The sequence below is a fragment of the Kogia breviceps genome, chromosome 8 (assembly GCF_026419965.1).
Source record: "Kogia breviceps isolate mKogBre1 chromosome 8, mKogBre1 haplotype 1, whole genome shotgun sequence".
NCBI lineage: Eukaryota > Metazoa > Chordata > Mammalia > Artiodactyla > Physeteridae > Kogia > Kogia breviceps.
Window position 1 is genome coordinate 10,422,252 of NC_081317.1, and position 27,591 is coordinate 10,449,842.

At 53.8% G+C, this 27,591-nt stretch overlaps 1 protein-coding gene and 1 long non-coding RNA gene across 3 annotated transcripts; one reads left to right on the plus strand and one right to left on the minus strand.

Moving 5' to 3' along the window:
• Positions 1-510: 510 nt before the first annotated feature.
• On the plus strand, positions 511-6,209 carry LOC136794717 (uncharacterized). Its single transcript, XR_010841854.1, has 2 exons — positions 511-1,765; positions 5,130-6,209. It is a non-coding gene; the product is annotated as an uncharacterized lncRNA (long non-coding RNA).
• On the minus strand, positions 2,430-27,263 carry OLFML2A (olfactomedin like 2A). 2 transcript variants are annotated; one of them, XM_059073073.2, is made up of 8 exons: positions 26,992-27,263; positions 18,559-18,822; positions 13,838-13,945; positions 11,500-11,709; positions 9,412-9,655; positions 7,070-7,300; positions 5,812-5,997; positions 2,430-4,805 (listed from the first exon to the last, which is right to left on the minus strand). In XM_059073073.2, the coding sequence occupies exons 1-8, from the start codon at positions 27,124-27,126 to the stop codon at positions 4,201-4,203; spliced, it is 1,983 nt and encodes a 660-aa protein (XP_058929056.1). In that variant the 5' UTR covers positions 27,127-27,263; the 3' UTR covers positions 2,430-4,200. The 2 variants fall into 2 exon arrangements, with proteins under 2 accessions (XP_058929056.1, XP_066896850.1); XM_067040749.1 differs by lacking the exon at positions 26,992-27,263 and adding an exon at positions 26,729-26,911.
• Positions 27,264-27,591: the final 328 nt, after the last annotated feature.

The window sequence follows — 27,591 nt, forward strand, 5'->3', positions numbered from 1 at the left end:
GCCACTGGCTTTCTTTTTACTATTGTAATATTCCTCCTTAAAAAGTTTTTTTTTAAGATTTTTGTTTTTGTTTTTGCGGACAGCTTATAAAGCTTCCCTTTGAAATAAAATTATTTTAGTAAAAAGAATGAAATGATTGAAAAAAGAAACAGTAAACTATACTGAAGATAGTAAAGGGAAATGACAAAGATCACAAAGAGGGTCTGTACATGAATGACTGAAGTTTGAGAACATGGGACTAAGTGATGCTCAAGGCTCCCTCCCTGGGATTCTCTCCCTGCAGCTGAAGGTGGGGCTGCAAGGTAGTGTCTGCATACCTTTGGGAATGGCTTGCTTCCCCTCTTCACTGGGAGGGGCCTGGTCGTCAGCCTGAGTTGGATTCTTCTGCCCTAGTTCATTATCCAGATCAGTTTCTAGCAACAAGGCCGATTCTCATAACAAAGTATTGTTTTAAAGTTATTAAATGTCTGTGTTATGATAAGGATGCAGACCACAGCATTTAGTCAAGACTTTTAAATCAAGCTTTTAATCACGTATTTATTTAGGTATATTCCACCTTGTTGCAAAAAAAAGGTATTGTGGCAATTTACAAAAATAGATAAAATACAATATAATAAAAATAAAGAGATCAGGGTAAAGGTAAAAGCAGAAAGCCAGAACGAAGCCAGAGTCCAGTAGGAGACCCAGTACAATTGTTAAAAATAATCTCAGATTTGACTTTGAGCTTCCCAGTAGCCAAAGCAAAGAAGAAAACCTGACTGGTTACAAAATTCCTGACAACAGTTAGTTTTGGGCTTTGGTGTAAAAACAGACCTGGTTCACCTCTTGACTCTACTACTTGTTAGATTCGTGACCCTGAGCAGGTTGCTTAACGTTTCTGAACTTGAGGTTCACTCGCTGTAATAGGGAAAAGTAATGCCAGCCTTGGGGTTCCTGGGTGGATTAGTGATAATGTATGTAAAGGTGACTTCTAGCTCTAAGAGGGTACTGCTTGGGCCCTCAGCTGCCCTTTGTCCTCACCAAGCTGCAGGTGTTCAGCCATAAAAGGGAGTTGACATCTGTCCCTTCTGTGCAGCATGTCAGAAGCATAGCTGGATTCTAACCTAGCACTCCCTAACTCTCCTATCCAGGGCTGCCTGACAACCATCCAGTGCTGTGTCCTCCTGTCACCAGAGTGGTTTCCAATGCTGTCATGGAGGAAAAGGTGCTTTAGAACATACGGGCTTTCAGTAGCCCTCAAGTCATTTCCAGGAGAACCCCCCAGCCTCACCTTTAGGGCTGCCCCCCAGACAGAGCAAATTAAATATTAGGGTCTAGAAATCTCTTGGGAGGACTCAAAGGTGGCAGCCAAAGCCCCTTCACATAGCATGTTGTTCAGAAACACTGGAGGCAACTTCCTTTGCTGTCACAGCTGAGGTCTGTAGGAAAAGCTAGCCCTCTCCTTCGTTGTTTGAAGTACCTGTTACCAACTGTAATAAATCCCACAACAAAAACTCTTCCCTGCCTCCCGTCACCGATAGAACAAAATCCAGTTGTCTTGGAATTTCCTTTTCTCTGGTTTGGCATTCAAGGCTCTTTATAAACTGACCCCAACCTCCTTTCTTGGGTCTCCTATGTAGATGCGATTCGTGGCTTGGCTACACTGGTTAAAAGCAAAGACCACCATTTCTGGAGCTGCTGCTAGAGTGACACAGAGTTGGCAAAGAACGTGTGCTGACCAGCCCTGAAAACCTGACTGTACTACAGGCTAAGCTGCTGTGCTTGGGTAAGTCCCTTCACCTCAGTTTCCTCATCTGTAAAATGGACACACTCAGAGTACATACCTTCCACTGTTGTGAAGATGCAAGAATATGCACATGGCTTGCTTAGCCCACTGTTGATGCTCAGGTTATATTACCGATTTGGAAACCTGGCTTTCCACTTGACTCTGCCTCCACTTAACCTCTCTGGGCTCCAGTTTACCTCTCTGGGCTCCAGTTTGACTATCTGTAAAATGAGGAAAATAATTGTACCTACAACATAACCCACATACAAGGGCCTGAAAACAGAAGGGGCTTAGTGAATGTTTAGAGGCTGCAGCCAGCATCCTCTCCCCGAGAAAACCATTTTGCTTGTCCTTTTCCAAAATTGGTCCATTCTAACTTTCCCTTTTCTAAGACTAATGGGGAAAGAGGAGCCTGAACATTTCTCACATGGTTGGGCTGTGATATCACGAAAGACAGAGTCTTCTAAAACCCACACCCAGGGCCAAGGGAAACGCTGGGACTTGCAGCCCCCTGCAGAGTTTTTAAGTGGAGCCCTCAGAGTTCGGTTGGGGGGAGGGGAGGCTGGATGTGTCCACCACTATGAGTCAGGCCTTGCTTGGCTGGGCGTCACCATTCCCCTTTACTTCGGGGTGAGTTACGGCTTAAACAAAACAACACCACCTGACAATGCCTGAAAGAAATGTATTCTGCACAGAATGCATTTCTTTACACCCTTGGGTATGCAGCTGAATTTCCCAACATGGCAGCTGGGTGTACATATATATACAGATACCTGGGAGCTGGCATGGGGACAGAATGAAAGAAGCAGGGTCCGGGCTTGTGTAGAGATCAGCAGTAAATACCCCTCAAAGGTGCTGGGATGACTTGGGTGCTGGCTGGTCTGTTACCTAGCTGCCTCTGAGCGTGGAGAATAAAGACAAAGCCCTTCTGGAAGGAGATCAGCTGGGTCCTGTTCCCAGTGTGGCCCTGAGCCATTCTCTAAACGTTTCTGGGCCTATTTCTCCTTTGCAGATATAGGGAGTCAGACTGGAGAACTTCTTCCGGTTCTAAAAATACTGTTCAAAGCAGATGAGGGGCAGGCCTGAAGGTCTTGTCCCCGGGGCTGCTGGGTCTGAGGCTCGGGGGAGCCCACCTGTGCACCCTCAGCCCCATGTCCTGGGCTTGGGGCAGCCCTGGCGCCATTATCTCTGAAGCCAGGAAAAGTCTGACCCACAGATCCCTTTCTCCTTCCCTCCCAGCTTTCACCTCTGACTCCTCCCTGCACCCAGAAGGTCCAAAGCCTCCTCTGGACCTGGTTGCCCAGATCTCAGCCTCCCCTGGCCCCCCAGGCCAGCCCACCAATGACCAGGTTAGGACTGACAAGGAAGAAGAAACCTGTTTCATCCTGGTGCCACCCAGCCTCAGGCCTAGGGTCTTGCTCGTGGCAGACCTGGAGGTATCCCTGAGTGCGTATAGGTTGTGGGTTCAAAGGCCCAGAGATAAGGATGAGGTGAACCCCAGGCGCAAAGGCTCTGGGAGGGACTGGGGAGAGGTCCCACAGCCTGGGTATGTGGCCAAAGCCAGCACTTCTGGGTGGAGAGGGAGCCTCGGGGCCTGGCCCAGTTCTCCACCCTGGTAGAGTTGCTGCTGGCAGGCAGCTGCCTGCAGCCTTCTCAGCTGCTGCTGCAGAAACAAATGACGGCACTGATGAAGAATAAGAGAAAATAAAAATGAGTACGGGTGGTGGGGGGGGGGTGTCTTGGAACAGGGGCTGGTATTTTTTCTCGGGGTGTGGTTTCTGCTCAGTGGCTGGGTGACGGTGGAGGTTTGGAATGTGGTCAGGCAGCGGGTGGGGTGGGGCTGGGGGGCTGGCCAAAGGCATGGAACAAGGACATTAGCCCATTAGCCAAAGGGCCCAAAGCTCCAGGGCCACCAACAGCTGCGTCAGAACAGGGGCCTGGGGTGGCACGCAGAGCTGGGCCTCCACCCAACACTGGTGTGTTGGTCCCAAACGCCTCTGGTTTTGAGTAGCCCCGGGGAAGGGAGATAGACTTGAGAGAACAAGAGAAATGAGGGGAGAGGGGAGAGGGTTGGAGGTAGGCGAGAGGTTAGGGTAGAGCATGGTCAGGTCTCATCTGTAAAATGGGCCTGCCGGATCCAAAGTGAGGCCTCAGTCTCCTCACCTGTTAAATGGGCTTAACTGTCTCTACCTCCAAGGGTGTCAGGAGGATTAAGTGGGTTAGTGCACATGAAGCTCTTGGCAGTGTTGTGCAGGTGGAAGTGATTATTACTCCACTGCGTGCTGAGGAAGCTTGACGCTGGCTGTGCCCCCTGCCTAGCACCTAGCTCCAGGCCTGGGCCCAGTAAATATTTGCGGAGGGAGTCCCTTGCAGGAGTCGCTGTGGGGAGCCCCCCATGCCCACGACCACGCCTCTCCCGTGAGCCCAGGTCTCGCTCAGACCACGAAGTGGAGGGTGTAGGTGAGCTGGTGACCATTGTCCCAGGCGTAGAGCACCCGCTCCTTGGGGTTGTAGTCGATCTGGGTGGTATAGGCGTGCTCGTTGAGGAAGGGCAGCTGCAGGCGGGCGTTGGTGCCCGTGTGCGTGTCGAAGGCGTAGGCCACGTGGCCCTCCCGCTGGTTGTAGGTGTCCACGGCGTACAGGATGCCGCACACCAGGAAGCAGTTCCCGTAGGAGTTTCGCCGCAGCCACGTCTTCCACGTGGTCTCACGGTGCACCGACAGGTCGCCGGGGTCCAGGCGGCTCAGCACGATCACCTCGGACTGGGCCTCGTGGTGGTCATCCGCAGCGGGATAGATGACCCACAGGCCGCTCTCGTCCACGGCGAAGTCGATGTCCGAGTGGCCGCGCCACTTCCAGGGTGTGGTGTCCTCGTACACCGCGTCGGGCAGCAGCGCCCAGGAGGCCACGAAGCGCTGCCGCAGGTCGTACTTGATGATGTTCTTGGTGAAGGCGCGGTTGTAGTAGAAGGCGCCCTGGTACACCACGTGGCCTGTGCCGATCCAGTTGTAGGGCAGCTTGTACATGTTACTCCAGCGGCCTGCGTGCGGAGGGCGGAAGGTCACACCAGAGCTTCCCGAGAAAACCCCAGCCCACCCCAGGGACCAGGGAGGCCAGGGACCAGGGCTCTTGGTTGGCCCAGCAAGGATACTGAGTGAGCTGTGGGCCTGGAGCTGGGCCAGTTATCTGATCCCATCAAGACAGTCCCTTGAAGGAGGTACTATTATTATCCCATTTGCCGGGGAGAGAACAGGCTCCGGGAGAGAACAGGCTCCAGGCTCCGAGGGTTCAAGGTCACTGGTTGTGGAACAGCACAGCCAGGATTTAGACACAGGCTGATACCAGCCCCTGTGCTTTGTTTCAGGGCGTTTGCCCATGCTGTTCCCTCTGCCTAGACTGCCATTTCCCATCCTGTCTGCCTGGGGAATGCCTCAGCATCACCGCCTCTGGGAAGTCTTCCCTGATCTCCTCTATGGGTTCCCATAGCCCCCGAGGCCTCCCTCTAGCACTGTATTGAAATTGTTTCTTGAAGCCTTTGCCATGCACGTCAGATTGTGTATTTCTGGAGGGCAGCTCATGTCTAAATGACCCTTTCCCCTCATCATGTTCCAGATCTGATAACCAAATTTCTGCCCTTCCCTGCCCAGACCTGAAGGTCCTATAAGGCCTGGGGCTCTGCTCATCTGTAAAACAGGGTGATAACCCCCACCTCAAAGATACACACTGATACACACTGGTGATTAGCACATAATAAGCACTCAACAAGTGGAAATTCTAAGTATTGTTACCCTTGAGAGTAAATTACACTCATGAGGGCAAGACCACTCCATCTTGTTTGCTGTTGCATTCCAGCTTCTGGCCTGGGGCCAGCACATAGGGGGTGCCTCCAGACTCCTCTTCCTGGGGTGGCTGACCATTCGGAGCTAGGCCAGGCAGGGGAAGTCTGGACCACAGGAAACCACAAGGCAAAGGAGGGCCAAGTCTCCATGGGGGACCCTCCGTAGGCTACCCACACCTGCCCCTTTCCCATCACAGGGGTCCCTGACCTTGCTTGAAGTTTTCCAGGTTGCGGAATTCCACCAGGCTGTTTCCATAGTAGTAGTTGGTGACATAGATCTTGTCATCCCTCGCAGCGGGGTCCTTCATCCAGGCTCCCTCATGGCGCCCATAGCTGTGGTGTCTCACAGGGGGGTCCACGGCCCGGAGGGTGCCCTCGCAGCTCGCCTCTCTGCCTGTGGGGAGCAAGGGGTGCAACATTTGGTACACAGACCCACAGACGCTGAACCAGAGCAGCAGTCCTGGGTCTTACTCAAATCCCTCCTGAGGTTTTGTTTGCAGCCTTATTTATTTCTTTTTTCTTTCCTCATGATCAAAGCAATGTCTGATCATTGTAGAAAACACAGAACATTCAGAGAATGGAGAAAATAAAAATCATTCAAAATTCTATTATTCAAAGAAATTTTTAAACATGTTGTATTTCCTTCCTTTCCTTTTTTTTCTCTGCATGTATAGTCACGCAGACATACTTTAAAAAAAAACATGATTCTTCTGAATATACAGTTTTAGGTATCCTGTTTTTTCCTTCCACTGAGCAATCTCTCACATCGTTAAATGGCCTTTTAATGATGTGATCTCAAGGTTCCACCAGGCCGCCAGACAGCTGTGCCCTTGAATTTATTTAACCAGTCCCCTCAGTGTTAGACCTTTAGATTATTTTCAGTTTTCTGACATTAGAAATAGGCTGCAAGGAAACCAGTTAAGCTGCAGCTGTTGTTCACATATCTGATGGATCCTTTAGGAAAGAGATTCCTAGAAGTGGAATGCACGTGGACCAAAGTAGGGAATGGTTTTGTCTTGTTATCACAAGTAGCCAAGATGCCCTCCAGAAGGACGGGCTCGATCGATGATTTAATGCGGAAGATTTCTACCTAAGACACAAGCCAAAACTATAAACGTGGAGATGAAAACAGGGCCAAAGACTAGACAGAGGAAATACAGAAGTGAAAATAGTTGCTGGATTTGATGATGGGGTTCTAGGTGACGTTTTAAGAAGAATTTGTTGGAAACACTACCTGTTTCACTGAAAATGTTGTCAAGCTTTTTCTGTAAAGATCAGATAGCAAACATTTTAGACTTTCCAGACCACATACTTCTGTCCCATATTCTTTAACAACCCTTAAAAAATGTAAAAACCATTCTTAGCTCAAGGGCTGTACAAAAACAGGCTATAGGCTGTGTTTGGCCCACAGGCCTGTTTTGTACAGCCCAAACTGTAGTTTGCTGATCCCTGTGAGGCTTACTCACCTTGGCTGGGAGCTTCTGGGCGTGAAGGTGGCGCGGTAGGCAGGGCACCGGTGATGGGAGTCAGGGGAGGGGTGGGCGTGGGACCCGAGTCAGGGGTGCCAGGGGCCAAGTCCGCTCCCTCGGAGGCCCTGGGCCCGGTCTCGTCACGCTCTGCTGAGTTGGGCTCGGGCTGCCTGCCCTCCACCCGGGGCGGCAGCTGCTCCAGCCAGGAAGGGCCCTTGAGGGCATTATCTGTGGAGAGAGGACCCTGTACTCACATCTCAGCAGCACTGCCGCTGCCCGGGGTCCAGGCCCCCCAGGTCCCAGCGCTGGGGCCTTGGGGGAGAGGTGCGGGTGGTCCCTAAGGAGTGAAAGGCCTCGAAAAGCAGGAGGTGGGGGGGGGGTGCTTCATGGTCAGCAGACTGGCTACAGGCCCCTCAGACGAGTGGCCTCAGCCAAGTCCCCCTCCTCGGCGGCCCCTTCTGTGAAACGAGTCACGAGGTCCACCACATCAAGCTGTTGTGTTGATTAGAGGAAAATGTGTACAAGACATTTGCACAGATCCTGGCAAATATGAGGTGCCAGATGAGAGACCCCTTTCCCTCCTAAATGTCTCTTTGTACCAATTCTTTCATTTCCTGGATCCAATTCCAGGAGGCAGAAACCCTTGCTCCCATTTCACAGACTTGCTCCTAGTCCGCTCCCCTGGAAACACCCTCTAGTTTCTCTCACCCAGGATCTGCCACTTCAGGCGGGGAAGGGCGGATGCAGCCGGCTTGCCGTCCCCTTTGGGCCCCAGCTCTCTGTCTCTGCCCCCTCGCTCGTCTCCCGTCTCCCATCTCTCAGCTTTCGTGGCATCCCTCCCCCACTTCGTCCTCTCCTGCTGGCATGGGCTTTGCTGATAGGAGGACTTTTTCAGCTCTGTGGGACCGGTTTGGGGCCATCTCTGGGTCCTCCCTGACCCACGCTTTACTGGGCTGGAAAGGATGGGGTCTGGGTAGGGAAAGATTCAGTGGCACAGAGCAGGGGACAAAAACTCCTCAGCCTCTGGGTTCCAGTCCCACTAACTTGCCGTGAAACCTGGAGGCTGTCACTTCACCTCTCTGAGCTTGTTTCCTCTGCTGGATCAAGTGCAACAGCACGTGTGAAAGGACTCAGCAAGCCGTGATGCCAGAGACAAAGGAATGGTGCTGTTGTTACCGTGATGGTGTGGCCCCGCAGAGATGCACCGAGGCCCCTTGACTCCAAGACAATCACCTGACTTCTTCCTTTTCTCTCCCTGCTGGGCTTCGTCTTTGCATGGGGGTTTAGCCAGGCCCTGCTGTGGAACAGCCCCTGGAGTCTCTCGGGAACGAGGGCACCCCCTCTGGTCAGCAGGCCTCAGTGGGGCCCAGCCTTGGCAGGCTGCCAGGGCAGGGGCTTGTTCCCACGGCCCTCACTGGCAGAGTCAGATGCCTGCAGCTGTTCCTGGGCAGAGCCCTGGCCAGGGGTCAGAGGCTCTATGCCGTGGCTAGGCTGACCTAGCAGGACTCAGAGCCAGCAGCTGGCACCAGGAGCTGGGAGAAGAGGCCCCTGAGCCCCGAGAGGCCAAGAATTGAGGGCGCTCTTGGGAGACTGGCCCCTCACAGTTCTACCCCTGGCCCCCTTGGGCATGGGCTGGGCAGAGAACCTCACTGGACGAGGTGGTCAGCAGGACCCCGGAAGGGGGAGCAGGCTTGGGACACCTCTCAGGGACATTGGAGGAAGAATCAGGAGCCACACCAGTGGGGATGGCCCAGAAATTTGGGTACTCTTGGAACTTTTGTCTCTTGTTTCTCGGTTCATTATTTTGTTGTCCTTCACTGTGATCGGGCAGGGAGCTGTAAGAAAGATACAAGAGTCTGTGGGCTCTTCTTTGGGGGGCAAAGAGTGGGAGGTGCTGGAGAGGTCATCCACCCCAAGGCCAGTCTGGAAATGGGAGGTGCCTCGAAGGCCCCAGGTCACTTCCCAGAACCCTGGTCTGGTCCCTGCGTTCGCCCGCCCACCAGAGGCAGCTGCCTGGTTATGGGTATGCTTTTTCCCGCTAGACCGTGAGCTCCGCGTTAGGCAGCACGTACATAGTGAACCTTCCGCACATCTTTCAATGAAGAAGGAAAAGGCCAGTGAGGGTGGAGACTGGAGAGGAACTGAGTGGCCCTTTGCGTTGATTCGATCATTTCATCCCCAACAACCCCAGGAGGGGGATTATCCCATTGTATGGACGAGAAAAGGGCACCGACAGGTAACCCGTGGAGCTGAGATCCGGGGCAGTCTGACTATAGAGAAGACCCTGGGTCCCTGTGGGGGCCCCCACTCCCCAAGGTTCCCATCTTCCTCTAACTCACCAGCCATGGCCTCGGTCATCTCCTTTCTGGCCGCCTTGTAGTAGGTGATGCCTCGGATCACAGCCTGCTGCTGGGCCAGGGCCCGGGGCTTGGCTGTGGTCTGGGGGAATCTGCCCTTGCCCTCCTTCTTCAGCTTCTCCACTTTCAGCAGCTTCTCCTTAGGAGGTTTTGGGAGGCCCTTGTCTACGAAGCTCTTGTGCATGCTGCCGTATTTGTTGTCTTTGCCTTTCCCTCCAGCTGTGTCCTGGGGGAGAAGGGAAGTCTCAGATTTGGAGGATGGTAGAAGGGGTGTTGCGGGGCATCGGGAGGCTCAGCACGTGGGGGCTGGTAATGGCCGTGTTGCTCCTGGCCCCGCGTCCCAGGTGCTCATGAAGTCACAGCTTTCCTTCCATAGTTACATCCATGACTGGGGCGTGCCTCAGTTTCCCCACTCAGCTCTCTAGCTCCCCTGAAGACTTGAAGCCCAGCCTGATAGGTTAGATTCCTGTTCTACTTCCCACCTCCTGTACACTCCCCACTGGGGGTAGACTACAACGGTCTGCTCCCTGGGGAGGTCGGCTTCCCATCCCTGTCTGTCTCACTCATTGGTCTTTGTGTGTGGGCAGGGAGAGGTTCTCAGGCCCCAAGGCAGGGTGACCAGTTCATCACAGTGTGATGGAACTTTCCCAGTGTTAGCACTGAAAGTCCTGTATCCTGGGAAACCCTTCAGTCCTGGGCAAACTGGGATGGTTGGTCACCGGGGCATTGACCTTAGGGCATGCTGTTTCTAACATTTTGTGAATTTTGTTATTTTTGCTTCCTTTTAAATGCCTCTGATGCTGGCTTGGCACAAGAACCTAGGGCCTGTGACATCACCCATTGTTAGGCAGGATCTCTAGGAGAGACAGCAAGTACAGGATCTAGACCTTCTGTGCCACTGCCCAAACAGGATTCATTCTTACTGTGGAATTGGCACACGAATGAGCAGGAAGCCAGCTCCGGGCCAAGGCACTAGGCTTCCTCCCTGCTTTATCAGCATCTAGGTGGTCCCTGCTGCAGACACAAATAGCCCCATTGTCAAAATGTCAGCACGGAGGCTGAGGGGTGGAGAGGAAGAGCACGGGCTCGGCTGTCAGGCAGGCCCGGGTTCCAACACAGCCACCTTCTCTGAGTGACCCCGCTCCGTGTTTCTTCATCTGCCAAACTGGCAACGAGCATCCCCCCTCGCAGGTGGCTATGAGATTAACTGAGATAATGTGCCTCTGCAAAGAAGTCAGCTCCCTTTTTCCTCCACTCACCAAAACACAAGGCCGCTGTGGGAGTGGTGGGCTCTATCCTGCACGTGGAACTGGTCAAAGGGGCACGAATGGGACTGAAGTCTAGTCTGTACTCCATTTGCCAAGCCACACACCCTGGTACGTGTCTGTCACAGGAAGGAGCCTTTGTACAATTTACCCACCCAAAGGGGGCTCCTCCTTCTAATTTATCTGGCGTGTGGGAGAGCCTTTTCTGCAGCACGTCTGCCGGGCCTTTTCAAATCTGCCCGAAGGTGTGTTGTGTGTCGGCTCGCTCAGCCTGGTGAGGGCCTTTGCTCACTTTGTGCGCTGAGTTTGAATATGGAAGGCTGGGTGTTTGCTGCAGGAGTTCTCCACCCCAGGATGGGCTGGATGAAGTGATACCACTTCAGGTCGGCTGGGGTCCCCGAGGCATTGCCCACCTACCCATGAGCAGGCCTGACCCAGCCAGGGGCCCAGCCACAGCAGGGGAGGTTAGAAGTGGTTTTGCCGCAGCCGACCTGGTTCCCCAGGACCAGGCAGGGAGGGTCATCTCTACAGCCGTGTTCCCACCCGTTTGGAACCAGGAGTGAGAATACTGTCAAACGCCTGGCTCAGGAGACGCACCCCTGGGCTGGAGCCCCCCGTCTGCTCCCAGTTCATCTGTGCTGACGGCTCGCTGAGCAGCGGGCACCCCCTGCCCCCGCCGTGCCACGGACTCCCCGGCTGCGCCAGCCCTTGGCCCCTACCCAGCTGGCCCTCAGGGCCGAGGTCCTGGCACACTGTGCTCCCAGCCCACCCCCCTGCTGGCCCGTCACAAGAGCCCTGGCCTCACCTGAGCCTTACTGCCGGGCTTGGGGGCCGGGGCAGCAGCGGGTGCCGTGGCCGCGTCCTTCTGCAGCAGCCGGAGGCCCAGGCTGGAGAGCTCCTTCTTGATGCTCATCATGATGGCTGAGTGGTTCTCGTAGTGCCTCAGCTGCTCCCTGAAGTGGTGCATGCTCTCCCTCACCACCTCGTTCTCCCGGCTCAGGTTGGCCTTGATACTCTGTGGGGGCGGGGGCGGGACCCAAGAGCTCTGCAGCCTCCTCTGACTGTCCCCAGCCCTGGCGGACACCCCAGCTTCTGCCATCAGGCTTTGCTGCCCAGTCTCCTGAGCAGGGCCTGGGGGAACGGCTGGGGCGTTCCCCCACTTCCTCCCTGCCTTCCTTTCCTTTGCACTTTGCTTTCTCACCTGAGCCTATTTTGGGAACTCTTGCATATCTGTATATATAGCGCTCCCCATACCTTTTACTGGCCACACAGTTTGCCACTGTATGGATGGGCCAAAATGTATTTAGCCAGTCCCTTATGGATCCACCTTTTAAGTTGCTACCAATCTTTTGCTACTTTAAAATTACCTTTTAATTTCGCAAGTAATACATAAATACCTCTTTTTTATAAAATACTCAAACGCTAGAACTCTGTGGGGTTTTGCTGTGGTCTCTGATCCCTTCCTAGTCTCCAGGTCTCCGTCTTCTCTCCTGGGCAGGCTTGGCTCCTCCCACCGCACCAAGCCCCACCTTTACTCTTCCTCTTGTTCTCCTGCCCTGCCTCGTTGTCTCCCTACTGCTGGGGACTCTGCCTGCCTTTAGCAGCCCCTAGCCCCACTCCCACCTGGTTCACAGGGTGGACAGAAGGCACACTGTGTAAGGCAGGTTTCTCAGCCTTAGCACTACTGACGTTCGGGTGCTGTAGGGCTGTCCCGGGCACTGTAGGATGTTTAGCAGCATCCCTGGCCTCTGCCCGCTAGGACCCATAGCATCCGCCACCCACCTCCCCCAAACTGTGACAACCAGAAACGCCTCCAGATAGTGCCAGCTGCCCCCCGGGGAGCAAAATCACCCCTGGTTGAGAACCACTGGTGTAAGGGAAGAAAGCAGAAGGAAGCTGGGACCCCAAATGGTTGCCCGACCTCCTGCGATGTTTTTCCCTTAGGCAGAGGGAACCATCTCCTCCTCAGTGAGGCTGTTCTCTCTGCCTCCTCCCAGTGTTAGCAAAACCTTTTTCTTTTTCTTTCATGGCTATCACTTAGTGAACAGAAGCAAAGCACAGATAATGCGAAACAGAAGATAATTTAAAAATCATTTCCTTGTGGCTGCAGAAATCATTTCTGGTTTGTTCCAGGCTCTGCAGACATACCCTCCAGATTGTCCGGCTCATAGTTGCGTGAAGTGAGTTAACATTTCCTAAGATTACCAGAGGAGAGGTCAAAGGAGGCTAACTGTAGAGCCAACAACAAGAGAGCCTGGCGTGTACTAGATGCACAGGAAATACTGGTGCACAGTAGAAATTCAACAACTGTTACCATTCTCCCATGCTGACCTTGGCCTGGCACATAAGAGATGCTCACCAAACACTTTTGAATAATTAAAGCCACTGTGACCCCAACTTTGGGGTGAGTAAGGGGTTAATCTCCTCTCGTGGGGCACAGGATGCCCAGGTACCCCCCTCCCTGTGGAAAGGAAGCTGGGAAAGGAAGCCTTCACGCCCCTCCTGGCAGCTGCATATCCCCAGGCTCCCAGCAGCCCAGCAGGGACCGGATGCAGGAAACAGGCGGAGGCCAGGCTGTGCCAGCAGAGATGCAAACCTCAAACCTGCCGCCTGAACCTCCATGCTCACTCAACTCTGTCCCCGTCCTCAGGGGGCAGTATCAGCCACCCGCCCAGCCCTCCAGCGCATTTGCCCTGACCAGAAGACACTTAGCACCTCTGCCTCCACGGTCGGTAGGTCCTTGAACAGCTCGAGCCTGGCCCCCGTGGGCTTGGCCAGTCCTGCACAATGCTGGTGTTTCGTGCGAATGGTTGCCCCAGACTTGTGCAATATATGAGCCCTGGTCTTGGAGAACTGAGGGCGACTGCAAGTTTCAGCCCCCTCTGCACCTCTTTCATACAATCAGCAGGTGCCTCAGTTTCTCCACCCAGCCTTCCAGCTTCCTACAGGCGCTTGAGGCCCAGTCAGACCTCTTCCTCAAATGCTGGACCCTGTGGCCTGCATCTCCTTCTCCCAGCTCCCTGCAGGAGTCCAGCTTCTAACAGCCTCCAGGGTCCAGACAGAATTGCCTAGGCCCTTTGGGACACTGCCCTTGGCCGCCAGCACTGCACCAGCCTGGCCTCTGTTTGGAGCCCTGCCCTTACCTCTTCCAGCGTGTTCATCTGGGAAGCCACCTTGTGGACGTAGGCGTGCACCTTCATCAGGTCCATGCTGTACAAGGTGCCCTCCAGGAGATCCACCATGGACTGCAGCTGCCCGGGGAAGGGTGAGGGTTAGGGAAAAGGCACAGCACGCGGCCAGGCACAGAGGGTGCAAAAGGAGCCCCACCAGAGTGTGAACCCCAGAGCCTCAGAGTGGTCTGCTTGGGTAGACCCAGCCTGCTCCTAATCACAAGGAAAGCTCTTTTGAGCGCTGCCATATGGCAGACACTGTATAGGGGCTTGAATGAGCCATTCCACTTAATCCTGAACAACCCCACGAGGTGTGTAGTGGACACTGGGGGAGCTCCATCCACATCCCCTGGATCCCTGCTTCCGTTTCTTGTGCCCAGCCTTGGCTTCCGTGTGCCTCCCTTTTAACAGTCTGCATCTGTGACTCTCTTCAAAGAGCCGCTTTGCCCACCAAAGTGCCTGGGAGTCTGTGTCCTCCTGGGGCAGCCTGTAGGCAATGCCTGATTGGTGTGGGCATCTAGGAGCCCAGCATCCTAGCTAGAGTGGCCAAGGTGCCAGCGAGAGCGTCAGGGAAACCTTGGCACGAGGAGCCGGCTGGGAAACCAGCTTTCCCTTGCTTCTAGTGGGTGGCTCCTCCAGCCCACCCCCTGTATGCACTCTCAGGGCCTGAGCACGCTGGTGCTCCTGTCTGGCCTTGGCCAGCTGTTTCCAACACAGTTTTACTCCCACTCTCCCAGGGGTGTTCAAGCTGTTTTAAGCCAGAGAGTTCTTCTCTGAATAGACTTGGATCTCTAAAACAGAAAAAGGGGGTGGGGGGCTCTAGTGGAAGCAGGGGTAGGACCTCGAGTCTTCTCTGCTCCCCTACAACCTTGTTCAGATTCCGAGGGGTTGCATGGTACCCCAGGGCTCTGTGAAGTTCACTTTGAGAATCACGCACAGAGACTCTCCTGGGCCTCAGCTTCCTTATCTGTGAAATGGGCAGCAGGGTTGTGGAGCGGAGCAGTACTGTCTGGATAGGGCTCAGCTCAGAATGGGCACAGAGCAAGGCCTTCACGAACACCAGCAATGATGATTACTATTCCAGGCGGCTAAACGGGACCTCCTAGCTTCGCTTCTGCTGCCTTCATGGCCACCAAAACTGGCTTCCAAAAGCACAGCTTTGACCATGGGTCTCTCCCCGGCTAGATTACTTGCTGTGGCTCCCCACTGCCCAAGTGTGACTACTTATCTCCTGACCCTGGCATTCAAGCCCTTCTTGATCTGCCCCTGCCACCTTCTTCGGCCTCAGCAAACGTTCACTCTGGGCCAGGCATTAAGGACAGTGATGACAGTACAGACACGAGCCTTCATGGTCCTTTACAGGCTGTCAAGGAGTGCGGAGTAACACAGAGGTGCCTGGATCAGGGAATGCAGGTGGGAACGCACACAGGTGCCCAGGTCATTAACGACGGGGCACTGACCTTGTCTGGGAGCGTGTGTGGTTTAGTAAAGTCTGGCAGCAGGAAGTTTTGTTTGAACCAAGCTCTGAAGGAGGAGCGCAAATCAGACAACGATGGCCGGAGAAGGACATTCCAGGCAAAGGGAACAGCTCCGTGCAAAGAGCTGGAGTTGTGAAGACACATGGTGTGTTTGAGCCGAGCAACTCAAAATGTAGTCTGCGGACCAGCACAGGTCCAAGCTGCTCGTTACCAGTCCGTGATAAAATAATTACAAAAAGCGAGTGTAGGCTTCTATAAACTTTCAGAGCCATGTGACAGAGAAATTTTATATCTGTGGACTCTAATAATACAACACTGGACTTGTATTTTGCGTGTCTGTTTCTATTCCAATTCATTTTCCTAACAATTCATTTTTACAGTATTTTACAAGAGTGTTGGTTCTTGACAGATTTTATTTTTGACCGAGCCACGTGGCTTGCAGGATTTTAGTTACCTGATCAGGGATCAAACCTGGGCCCCTGGGAATGAGAGCGCCAAGTCCTAACCTCTGGATCACCAAGGAATTCCCAGTTCTTGACAGATTGTTTGAAAAAATTGGTCTTTCACCACATATAGTTTGAGAAGTACAGTGTGGAACTGACAGGCGGCTAGTGGGGCTGAGGCAGAGAGGGCAGGGAGGCACCCTGGGTCACACCCACTCCACTTACTCTCATCCAGAATGTTCTTATTTCTCCTCTGCTCGAGGGACTCCACATCCCTCAAAGCCCAGCTGTAATGTTACCTCCTCCTCTGGGTTCCCACAGTCCCTGGGATGTCCATTGGCCCAGCACTGACCGCACTGCCATTACTGGCGTCAGGAGCTGTGTCCCCATAGGACTGGAATTCCTCAAGGGTGGGGCTGTGTCGAATTCAGGTCCAGAAGGAAAGGGTGTGAAGAGGTGAGAGACACGCCCCCAAGAAAGGGGATCGAGAATCCCATTCTTCCTCCTCAGAGCCATGCAACTAAGGCTAAATCACAGCTGCAGTTCTTAGCTTGAGGGGAAGGGTTGGGGTAGAGACAAGGGGCAGGTATAGGGTGGGTTGCCCTGTTCCCCTCCACAGTGGCTTCCCCTAACCTCCTCTCCTGGGGGGCGCCGCCCACTGAGGGAGGGGGAGCCTAGCCAAATGAGAGGGGCCTCAGCTCTGTCTCCTACCGCCTCTGTCCACTTCGCCTCTTGGGGCTCACTGGGTACCTGTCGGGTACTCACTTATACTTCTACAGTATCAAGGAGGCAGAGTATCTTCTCTGTGTTCCTCCTACGACCCCTCCTGCTGGGTTAATCCCACCACTGCCCCACTCCAGTCCTATAAGGCTGAATAAAACCCCCCATGGCTGCTGTGCACTGAAGGGACAGCTCCCGGCTGAGAGAACTGCCCAGTGACCTCTCCACTGGGCAAGCGGACACAGCAGAGAATTCCTGGACTCAAATTTCTTGCTGTGTTACGTTAGGCAAGTCACAGTTCCTCTCTGGGCCTCAGATTCCTCCCCCAAGTAAAGCTGGGAACATAAGTTCCCTCTCCAAAGGGCTGCAGCAAGGATTAAATTAGCCAGCATTTAGGAAAAGGTTTTGTCTATCCTCATGTCAAGTACGCTTACAATTCAGTTGTTGAGAAGTGGATGTGAGCAAAAGTTGGTTTTGTCCCTGTAACTGAAGACTGGCCTATATGGCTTCAGTGCCTGGAGTCTGCAGGGCCCTACTGGGTTTGGGAGACAGTGTGGTCCAGGAACTGCCAAGTTGTCAAGAGGCCAATTGGCCTAAAATTCAACCGCCACCCTCAACTTCGAGAGTTTTGGTATCCATCCAGTGGTTATAAAAATCAAACTAAAGTTAAATTTAAAGAAAACATTTTTAGCCAAATGTTGGGAGACAGTTCTTCCCAGGCCTCTTGCTTTTCTGCATGTCTTGCCTGCAGAGGCACTGACAGTCCTTGTTCCAGGCCATCTTGTTGCAGAGTGAACAGCCTTGGGGCATCCGGAGTGTTTCCCTCTGGAGCAGGGAAGGCGTGCTTGGGGCTCATTACAAGAGATCTGGATTCTCTAAGTTGGGGCTCCTCTCTTGGAAAACATCCCACCGACTGTGTGTGCAGGTGTTATCTGGCCCTCACTGCATCACCCTGTGGGAAGTGAGTGGAGAACCAGTGCAGAAAAGTGGAGACACTCCGGCGAGTGTGAGTAATAAAGTCCTTTGTCTCTGGCTCGTGTCTACTGCCAGCGTCCACGAAACTAGCAGGCTAACTTGTTAGCTTACAAGTAGGGTAACATCTCAGTCAACTTCACAGTTCTTGACACGAAAAGGGCAAAAGAGACACATGTTTGGAAGAAATTATACAAGAAAAGGATCCCCTCAAAAGCCACCAAATCATCTGGCTATTACAGAAAGGAAGACAGGAGAGCAGGGTGATTTCGAACACACGTTTTGGACACAGCAGGCCCTGAGTTCACATCCCAGCCCCACCAAGCCCGGCAAGCACGGCGTTGCACACGGTGTGAATGGCACGAAGGTGCCAGGCTGGAAGGGGGGCTGTGATCTCCCTGCACATGCCTATCCAAGCCATGGGTCCTGGTGGTGGGCCCAGCACAAGGCTGGGTCACCTAGCGGTGGTGCCTCTTTCTAATCTGCCCATGGTGGGGTGGGGGGAGGGGATTATAAGCACAAAATTTACATAAAAATAAGGTATAGACTTGCGGCTGCATGTCATTATGTGAGAGCTTGGGCCAGTTACCTCACTTCTCCAGGCCTGTTTCCTTGCCTCTAAAATGAGGACGAAGATCCCATACTTCACAAAACGGTTTAAGAATTTAGAGCAATAATGTTTAAAAAAAGAAAAGAGCGCAGCACAACGTCTGGCACGAAGGTGGTACGTGAATGTGGGAAACGTTATTACATAAAAAACAATCAAATGCCACAAAATACTACATGGAGGGGCTGACAGATGACCTGGTTTGGGTAAAACACTGGGATAGATGCTACTAGATGGTAAAGGGCTCTATCCAGGTAAGCTAGCCAAAGGATGCTGCCTCCATCACTGACTGGCCGAATGGCCTTAGGCAGGAACTGGTTTCCTCTCAGGGAGCCTCTGTTTCCTCACCTGTGAAATGGGACCCCTGCCTTAGAACGTGTGGCCTTTTCATAGGAGGGACAGCCGGCACCAGCCTGTGCTAGGTATTCACGCAGGAGTGGGGTCCCATCCCGGCCTTTACTCCAGAAAGTCTACCTTGAGGAGCTCGGGTGCCTGTTTCTTGAGTTTCTCCATCTTCCACTCGTTCTCGCAGGGGTTGAGCGAGGAGGGCGGCGCGGTGCAGGAGCAGCGGCAGTCGGTGCCCGAGCTCACAGTCTCTACTGTGTAGACGTCCTCCACTCGCGCCCGGCCGCTGCGCACCCGGCTGCACGCGTCCTTGCTCAGCGGCCGCATGATGCATTTGCAGCGGCAGTCTGAGCCCTCGGAGGTCATGCGCACCTGGTCCACGTCGCCGAACACCTGCAAGAGGGGCCCCGGTGAGCCGAAGGCCAGCGCTGGAGGGAGGGGGAGAGAAGGAGAGGGAGGGACAGGTAGTAGGATCCGGCCCCCCCTGGCCTTTGGGGGCATCATTAGAGTGGGCTGAGAAGGAAACGAATTTCCTTACAAGGAAATAGAAGCCTTATAATAATAACAACAAAGAAAAGAGTAATGGCCGCTGTGACTGTTTGGCTGTTTCTCAATAAGTTAAACATGGAATTAATTACCATGTGACCCAATAATTCTACTCTCCTGGGTATATACCTAAAGAATTGAAAACAGGTGTTAAAGCAAGGACTTGTACAGGAATGTTCGCAGCAGCCCCATTCACAATAACCACAAGGTAGAAACAACCCAACTGTCCATCAAACTGATCAATGGATAAACAAGGTGTGGTATAGCCCCACAATGGAATATGATTCAGCCATAAAGAGGAATGAAGTTCTGATTCATGCTACAACATGGATGAACCTTGAAAAATATTATACTAAATGAAAGAGCCACCTATATTAATATCCAGAGTAGGCAAATCCATAGAGAGAAAAAGCAGATTAGTGGTTCCCAGGATGCAGAGAGAGGAGCAAATGGAGAGTGTTTGCTTAATGGGTACACGGTTTCCTTCTGGAGTGATGAAAATGTTCTGGATCTAGGTAGTGGTGATGGTTGCACAACATTATGAATGTACTACATAAATGCCACTGAGTTGTACACTTTCAAATGGTTAAAGTGGTAAATTTTATGTTATGTGTATTTTGCCACAAGAGTAAAAAAATACGAATGGAGACCTTTTACGGAGCACTTACTACATCGCAGGTTTCATGTGCGTTACACCCTTTAATAGTATCTGTGTATGGGGGGGGGTATCGTTACCTCCGAAGTCCTTAGCCTGGCCTTCAAGGCCTATGTGAGCTGACATCCTCCCTCAAGGCTCTGCTTTTGCCACTCTTTCCTTCACTCCACTCCAGCCTCGGGGCCTTTGCGGATTTGGTACCCTTATCCTGAAACCCCTATCCCTCTGATGTTCCCTGAGTTCATTCCCTCACATTAACTTACACATTACCTCCTCTGAGAAGCCTTCCCTGACCACACACCTCCCATTTCTCTCTGTCCCCTTATCTAGTGGCTTTGCTTTTCTTTATTGCATGTGCTACCATCAGAAATATCATATCTGTGTTTTCTTATTTTTTGTCTCCCCTACTCTACTGAAGGCACCTTTAGAGGCAGGGACTTTGTCTAGTTCCCTCCTATATCCCCAGAACAGTGCCTGCTTGGCTGATAGTAGGAGCCCTGGAAATATCTGTTGGATAAACAAGCCCGTATTTTACAGACACTCTAGAGCACAGGGCTAAGAGCATGGTGTCTGGAGCCTAGGCCAATAACTGTGAGATTGTGGGCAACCCAATTTTTCTGTGCCTCTGTTTCCTCATTTGTAAAATGGGCTCCTGCCTCACGGAGTTGTGAGGATTAAAAGAGTTAATACAGGGGCTTCCCTGGTGGCGCAGTGGTTGAGAGTCCGCCTGCCGATACAGGGGACACGTGCCCAGGTCGGGGAAGATCCCACATGCCGCGGAGCGGCTGGGCCCGTGAGCCATGGCCGCTGAGCCTGCGCGTCTGGAGCCTGTGCTCCGCAACGGGAGAGGCCACAACAGTGAGAGGCCCGCGTACCAAAAAAAAAAAAAAAAAAAAAAAAAGACTTAATACAGGTAAAGAACAGAGCCCAAGCAATAGTGAGTGTGTCTTAAGTGTGAGCCATTATTAATACAGCTAAAGAAACAGAGGCTCAGAGAGGTGAAGTCACAAGTTCACACAGCTTCACCTGGGAACATCCAGCTTTGGATATCTGCCTCCAGATAGAAATCACTGGTTTATGCTGCTTCTCCTACAAATCTGTTTTCCCAAGTCCTGTGTGACCTTAAACAGGTTACATAACCTCTCTGAGCCTCATTCCCTCAGTGGTAAAATGGATGACTCTCCATATCCGGCCTCCTCATAGTGAGGCTCAAATGAGATACATGACCTCCATTTAGTGGTTTCCCTTCCCTCCTCCCTTTTCCTTCAATCCCACCCTGGGAGGCCACATACCCAGTGTCTAAGTGTGGTCACTGGTCCCTGGGGCAGCAGGACTTTGTGCCTGCAAGAGTCAGCTTGGTGAGATCAGTGGTAGGTGCCAGGCCCAGTCAACGCCTCCAGCCTACTTTGCCCTCACACACCAGCCGGGCTCTCGGAACCCCAGCCAGCCAGCCACTGCCCTAGCTGGTTCAGCCAGCTCATCCTGGGCTTCCAGGCTCTCAGGACACAGCTATTTATGGCTCAGTCAACAAACCAACACCGCAGGCTTCATGGCTACCTCATGGCTACTAAGCTCTCACTGAAGCCACCAGGACCCAGGTAAGTTCAAGGCTCCCTTGGGCTTTCTGCCAAGCCCAGCCCCCATGAGTGTCCCAGGGCCCTCTGGGGAAGGGCAGCAGGCACTCCATTTCTAGCACGAGTAGAGCATTCCAGGGAGAGCAAGTCATATATGCAAAGACAAGCAAGGGCCTGGCACTTTGGGGGCTTGGAGGAGGTTGACTCTGGCTGGTGCCTGCAGAGAGCCTGGGTGGCAGGAGCTAAGGCTGGGGGTGGCAGAGCCTGCTCGTGGAGGGCCCTGAAAGTTGGCTGAGGATCTGGATTTATTCCTGAAAACACTGGGGATTCATGAAGGGTTTTAAGTAGGAGAGAGCCAGGGTCAGATCTGCATCACGGGACACTCACTCAAGCTGCTTTGTGGACAGACGGTGGGTGGAGGAAGCAAGCCTGGGGTGCAGAGCCCAGGGAGGAGACATTTACTGAGAACTCACTGAGTGCTGGGGAGGTGTGGGGCAGTGGTTAGGAACACAGCCATGGGCCACCTACAGCTGTGTGCTCTTGGGTAGATTACTTAACTTCTCTGTGCCTCAGTTTCCTCATCTGTAAAATGAGGGTACTGCTAGTGCGTACCCAGCAAAGGACTGTGTGAGAACTGAGAGACGGAATACCAGGAATATGTTGTAGTTATTATTACTGCCAAGAATCCTGACAGGGGCTTGTTTTTCCCTTTGTTTCTCCATGTGGGTGCATTGGTAGATATTCTAGCAGTGTCCTCCAGATGAGGAAATAGCCCTGGAGCCATCAAATGACTCGCTCAAGGGGATCAGAGCCCAGGGTGGGTAGACTTGCTGTCCCCTGGAGGATGAGGAGTGTGGGAAAGGAGGTGGCTACGGGTGGAGGCTTTGTGCTGGGTTGTCTGTGGGCGAAGTGTACCCTGGGCCCTGCTGGGCAATTCTCCCCGCCTGCGAACGCGGACAGCCAGACTCGGATGCTGTACATTCTGTAGATCGCTGCTACTACTGTAAGCCTGCCTTCTCTTTGAGACTTCTGGGCCCCCTTCTTGGCTCTGCTAGAACCCCTAGCCACCCCACCCACCCACTCCCCCAGGTTGGGATAAGAGCCCAGTGAGGGGATGTGGGTGTGTTCTGTGTGGCCAGGCCAGAGAGGCCTCTTCCTCAGGACTCACCCATAATCCAACGCCTATCCCCACCAGCAGCGGCCTCCACATCAGACTGCAACATTCCTTCCCTCCTCAGATGAGGTGCTACGTCCTGTTGGGGGCGGCCAAGGCCCTGACACAGGCCAGGAGTCAGGAATGGAGTCGGAAGAGGGCCTCTGCTCCAGCCCCGGCTGCCAGGAGCCCAGGCAGGCCCCTACCTCCTGTGGTTACTACGTCCTGTGCTGCTTGACTGGAGGCGGCAGAGCACCATGGAAAGGAGCCAGGCCTGGGCTCAAATCCCAGCTCCCACGTGTCCTCCCCGCATGACCTTGACCCCTCTGAGCCTCAGCTTCCTCCTCTGTAAAATGGGGAGGATAACAGTCCTTTCCTCATAAGCTTGTCCTGAGGCTAAAATGAGTCAATGCATGCAGAGTGCCTGGCGTAGGACAACTGTTGTCTACTTGCTACTGAAGTTGCTCCCAATAACCCTCCCTCACGTTTGTACATCATTTTCTACCTCTTTGCTCTCACCACAACCCCATCTTGGAGAGGAGAAATCTGAGCATCAGAGAAGATGAGGGGCTTGCCCAGGGTCACACAGCACAGGCTGACTCCAAAATTTAGTTCACATGCTCTTCCTCTTATGACCACCAATAATTACCAGGCAAGGGCTTCTCCACCAGCAACTGAGCTGGGATAGAGATGTTGGCCCTGGATCAGGCCTTGGTGGGGCAGGGGAAATGGGGCTCCCCACTGGGCCTGACCCACCTTGCCCTTGGCCTGAGGGCTGGAGTTGCTGCCTCAGCCCCCCATCCCTCCCTGCAGGCTTGCTCAGCACACACTGCTGCCAAAGCCCCCAGAAGTGTGGGTGGCTTGTGCTTAAAAAGTTCCCTAGCAATTTGCAAGGAAATCCCACAATAAGATGGCGAGAAGGTGTACTTGATATTTCTGAAGGGAGATGGATAAATCTGGCCAGAATGGGGAAGAGGGGGGGTGGGTTCAACCGATAAAATGTTCTAGAAACAGAACAGTTTCAAATTGTGTCACCTTGAGGTTGAATCTTCCCTATTCTCTCATGGCCAGCCTAGATTCACTGAGAGGCAGTTTCCATGTCCTCCTGCAGGGAAAGACCTCCCCTAGAGCCCATGGTCAGCTGGACACCTCCCTCTGGATACACCCCAAAGGTACCCCAAACTTAATCCATCCCAAGCTGGGCCCAGCATCTTCTCCCAAACCCGTGTCTACCTATCTTCTGGCCCAACCCAGGTCTCTGAGCCTCCTTCTTACTCTGGAACCCATCAGTCACGTTCTTCGGATGGATGCTTCATTCTAAATATCTCCTATCTCAATCTCTTAGTCTCTACTCCCTGGCCGCAGCCCGCCCGAGCTAAGGTTGCATCAACTGCTACCTGGGCAATACAGGAGCCTCCTCTCTGCTGGATTAACCTTCCAAAAGCTCCTTTTTGTCGATCTGTTATTCTCTTGCTCCACAAACCTCCATGAGTTCTCAGCTAGGGATGTGCCTCAGAATTACCTGGGGTGGAATGACTTGGAAAATGCAGATTCCCTGTCCTCACTCCACATCCCTTCACTCAGACCCTCTCAGGCTCGCCAGGTATTTGGATGCCCACTAAAGGCTGAGAATCCTGGAGTCCCAGGAATCTCCAAACTCCCCAACCTGGATTTTTGATTTTTCAGCAGCCCCAACCTGACTCTTTTGAGCTTCAGTGTTCAAGTCTGTCAAATGGGGAGGGAGCACTGAAGTCTTAGAGTGTTGTGTGAGATCCTGAATGTAAATCCTGGGCAGGGGGCTTGGCACCCAGGATGCTCTTCCCTTCCCGTGCCCCAGCCAATAGGAGAGATGGAGCAAGACCTTCCCTGCAGAGAGACCCCCGCGGGGCCTCACTCGGTCCCACACTCTTTGTGTGCAGAAGGAGGGCTCCATCACTGTGCAGCCCTTGCCTGCTCTGGAGCCTGTTTCCAATTACACCCACAGGCAGAAACTCCCTGAGTGGAGGGGCAGCAACACCTAAGCCTCCGGGACCGGCCTGGCCTGGAACATCTGATCCAGCCTGGGACACCACCGCCTGCCTGTGCTAGCCCCTCCTGCTCCCCTGGCCCAGCTCCCACAGGCCTTGGCCTCCCCCCTGTCCTCGGGCCTCTGATCAGCAGCAGGGCTGACCAAAGATCCCCTTCCCACCCCAGGATGCATGGGGAACATGAGGTGCCCTTTCACAGATGGGGAAACTGAGGTAGAGATGGGGAATTCTTAGCCACATTCCTAGGACACGCGGCAAAAAGCAGGTTCCCAGAGGTCTCTGGTGCTGTGCCTGAGTTTCATGTGGTTACCTGTCTGTCCATCCTAACCTGCACACTGGGCAGCCCCCCAGATATGCCAGGGAAGCTGTGAACTCCTTCCCCCACTCCCAAGATGGGCAAAGCACTTCCTTAGATGGAAACCCCAAGTCCTGCTTAGGAGAGACCTTATTATAAACACCAAGTTAAAACACGCTGAGTTAGGAGCTGGCCAAGACCACAGAGTTCCTTGGTGAGTACTGGGGTTGAGTTGCCCCTGTACCCCTGAAAGTACTGGGCAGAAGGCGAGGCTGGACCGCCCAGGAGCAGGAAGTCTGAGGAGGGGCCAACTTAACCCTTTAGGGCCCTAGATAGATTTCAACTCCCAGACTGGCCTTCCAAAGGGCTCTCTCTCCCCTCACCCTCAGAAAATAGGACAGGCTTGAAGAGGAAGGAGGATTGTTGGGGGAGGGAGGGTGATAATGAAAACAGCTCTCTCTACAGAGCCAGCAGGAGTCCGGCTGTGCTGAGGAATGCAGAGTAAATTCACCCATCACTTGATTTTTATTTTTCCCAGCTGGCTGAGTGGTGTGGGCTGGGAGGTGTCTGGGGGAGGGCTGTGCTGAGTCCCCCAGCTGCTTCATCCTCCAAACTCTAGGATGTGCCTCCCCACCCCACCAGCCCCAGCTTGCCCTGGGACAAATAAACACACACACACACCCCCAACCTAGCAAGTGTTTGGCTGACTCACTACGTAAACAGGGTGTTGGGTTTTCTTTGTCTTTGCTTTGCTTTGAATGCGAGCCCTCCCCCACAAGCTCTACAGCCCTCTGCATGGGTCAGAGGATGCCCAAGACCAAATATTCCGCCCAGCCAGAGAGATGAGAGGTGGCAGAGTGCTGACCAGGTTATCTGGGGTTTCTTGCTCACTTGTTCCCCTACCTGAGCCAGGTCAGGGAATCCTAGAGGGCCCTATATGGAAGGGAAGTTGGGAGACAATGTTTTTCAGATGGGGGGACTGAGGTCCAGAAACAGTCAGTGACTTGCCCAAGGTCACACAGACAAAACACAACAAAGGGCCAGAACTTAGGTTTTTTGATCCACAAGCTAGCTGTCTTTCTATACATCCTAATTTCCCCATCTGTAAAATGGGAATGATACTCATTCCCTCCTCGTCTTTGGAGCACGTGGTTAGGACTGCAGCTCACTTGTTTGCATACCCTGAGCTGAATCTTCAGGCTGAAGGTCTGCCAGTGCCCACTGCTCATATACTTACCATGTGGCTAGTGACCTCTGCCCTTTACCTGCCTGTGGACAGGGCAGCCTCACCTCCTACCCAGGAAAGAGGCTGGAGAGACATCAAGAGAAGTCACTCTTACTCTCATGCTCTGCAGTGCCTCCCTCCCACCTCTCACTTGCCCCCAGTCCCAACCTAGTCCTCACCAGGTCATTTCTAGAACATCCTCAAGAGGTCCCTGCTCTGACTAAGTGCTTCTCCTCTCTACATTCTGGATCACATCCCCTTTTGGGGCCTCTGTGGTAAGATTTCAAAATCACAGTATCATTTATTGGACACCCACTAGGTGCCAGAATGGTGCTAAGCATTATCCAGGACTGATCTCACTAATCTAGAGATCATAAAGGCCCAAGGTCACCCAGCTGAGAGACAGAGGTGGGATTTGAACCCAGGTCTGCCTGACACCAGAGCAGATCCTTTCAGCCATAACTGAGAACAGCTCAGTCACTTCTGGAGACACCGTGTCTTCTGGAGGGTGCATCAGATCTCTGGCAGGAACACCAGAGGTCAGGAGAGTGGCCAGCCCAGCTGGGTTCATTGGGTTCCCCGTATGGCCTGAAAGCCTTGGCCCAGGGCCTGCTGCAAACCTAGGAGTCGCTAGGTAGCAGTTACCCAGGGATCTGTCCCCACGTGGGTCAGCCTCCCATGGAAACTTTGAGCCAGATCCCCAGGCTGCCCCTGCCCAGCGCTCCCGGGAATCCCCTCCCTAGGCTGGCGACTGCATCTCCCTGGCCGGGGTGCCTTTAAGCTCCCAGCGCCCCTTCTCCCGGGCCCGGGGTTTCAGTACTGACCTCCTCCCCGCACTGCACTGTGTCCAGCGCCCCTTCCAGAGGCTCGGTGTCCCACGCACCCTTGCCATCGATCTCCAGCCTTTCTTCCCCCACGCGCTCCTCTCCCGGGGTCCCTGCCCCTGCGGCCTCCCTGTTAAGTCTTCCCATCTCTGGGTCCTCTGTTCCTGGCCCAGACACCATGCTTAGCCCGCACCCCCAGCCACAGCGCCCCCTCGCGCCAGGCTACACGCCGAGCTGCGCCGCGGCCGGAGGGCCGCACGTACCTTACTGTCAGCGCGCACCGCGCTGGCACGCAGCAGCAGCAGCAGCAGCAGCAGCAGCGGAGGCAGCAGGAGCAGAGGCAGCGGCCGGGGCCCAGGCCCGGGCCGAGGCCGGAGCAGGAGGGCGGCTGCGGCCATGGCGGGACGGGCAAGGCGGGCACGGACAGTGCGCGCGGAGGCCGGGAAGCGCGGGCCGCACTGCTAGCCGGGCGCCGCCGCCAGTTCTACCCGTCCCGCGAGCCCCGCGTCTGCCCGCTGCTCCCCGCCCCGCGCCCCCTCCCGCGCCGCTGGGGGCGGAGCTAGGATGAAGGTCGGGGGGGCACCCCACCCCGCGGGCCCGCTCTCAGCCGGGCCTCTTTGCCATTGGGCGGCTCTCCAAAGGGCATCCCTGCAAGGACACAAAAAAGGGTCTTGTTCGGAGCCCGCAGGAGCAGCGGGGGCAGTGAGAGGACCGCGGGCTCCCTACACCGAGTGAGGTCCTGTTGTTTGAGATGTGGGACCTTGGACGTGTCTCTTCACCTCTTTGAGCTTCAGTTTCCTCGTCTGTTAAATGGGGGAAATAGTGCTTTCCTTTTGGAGTTGGTTGTAAATTTCAGATGAGTG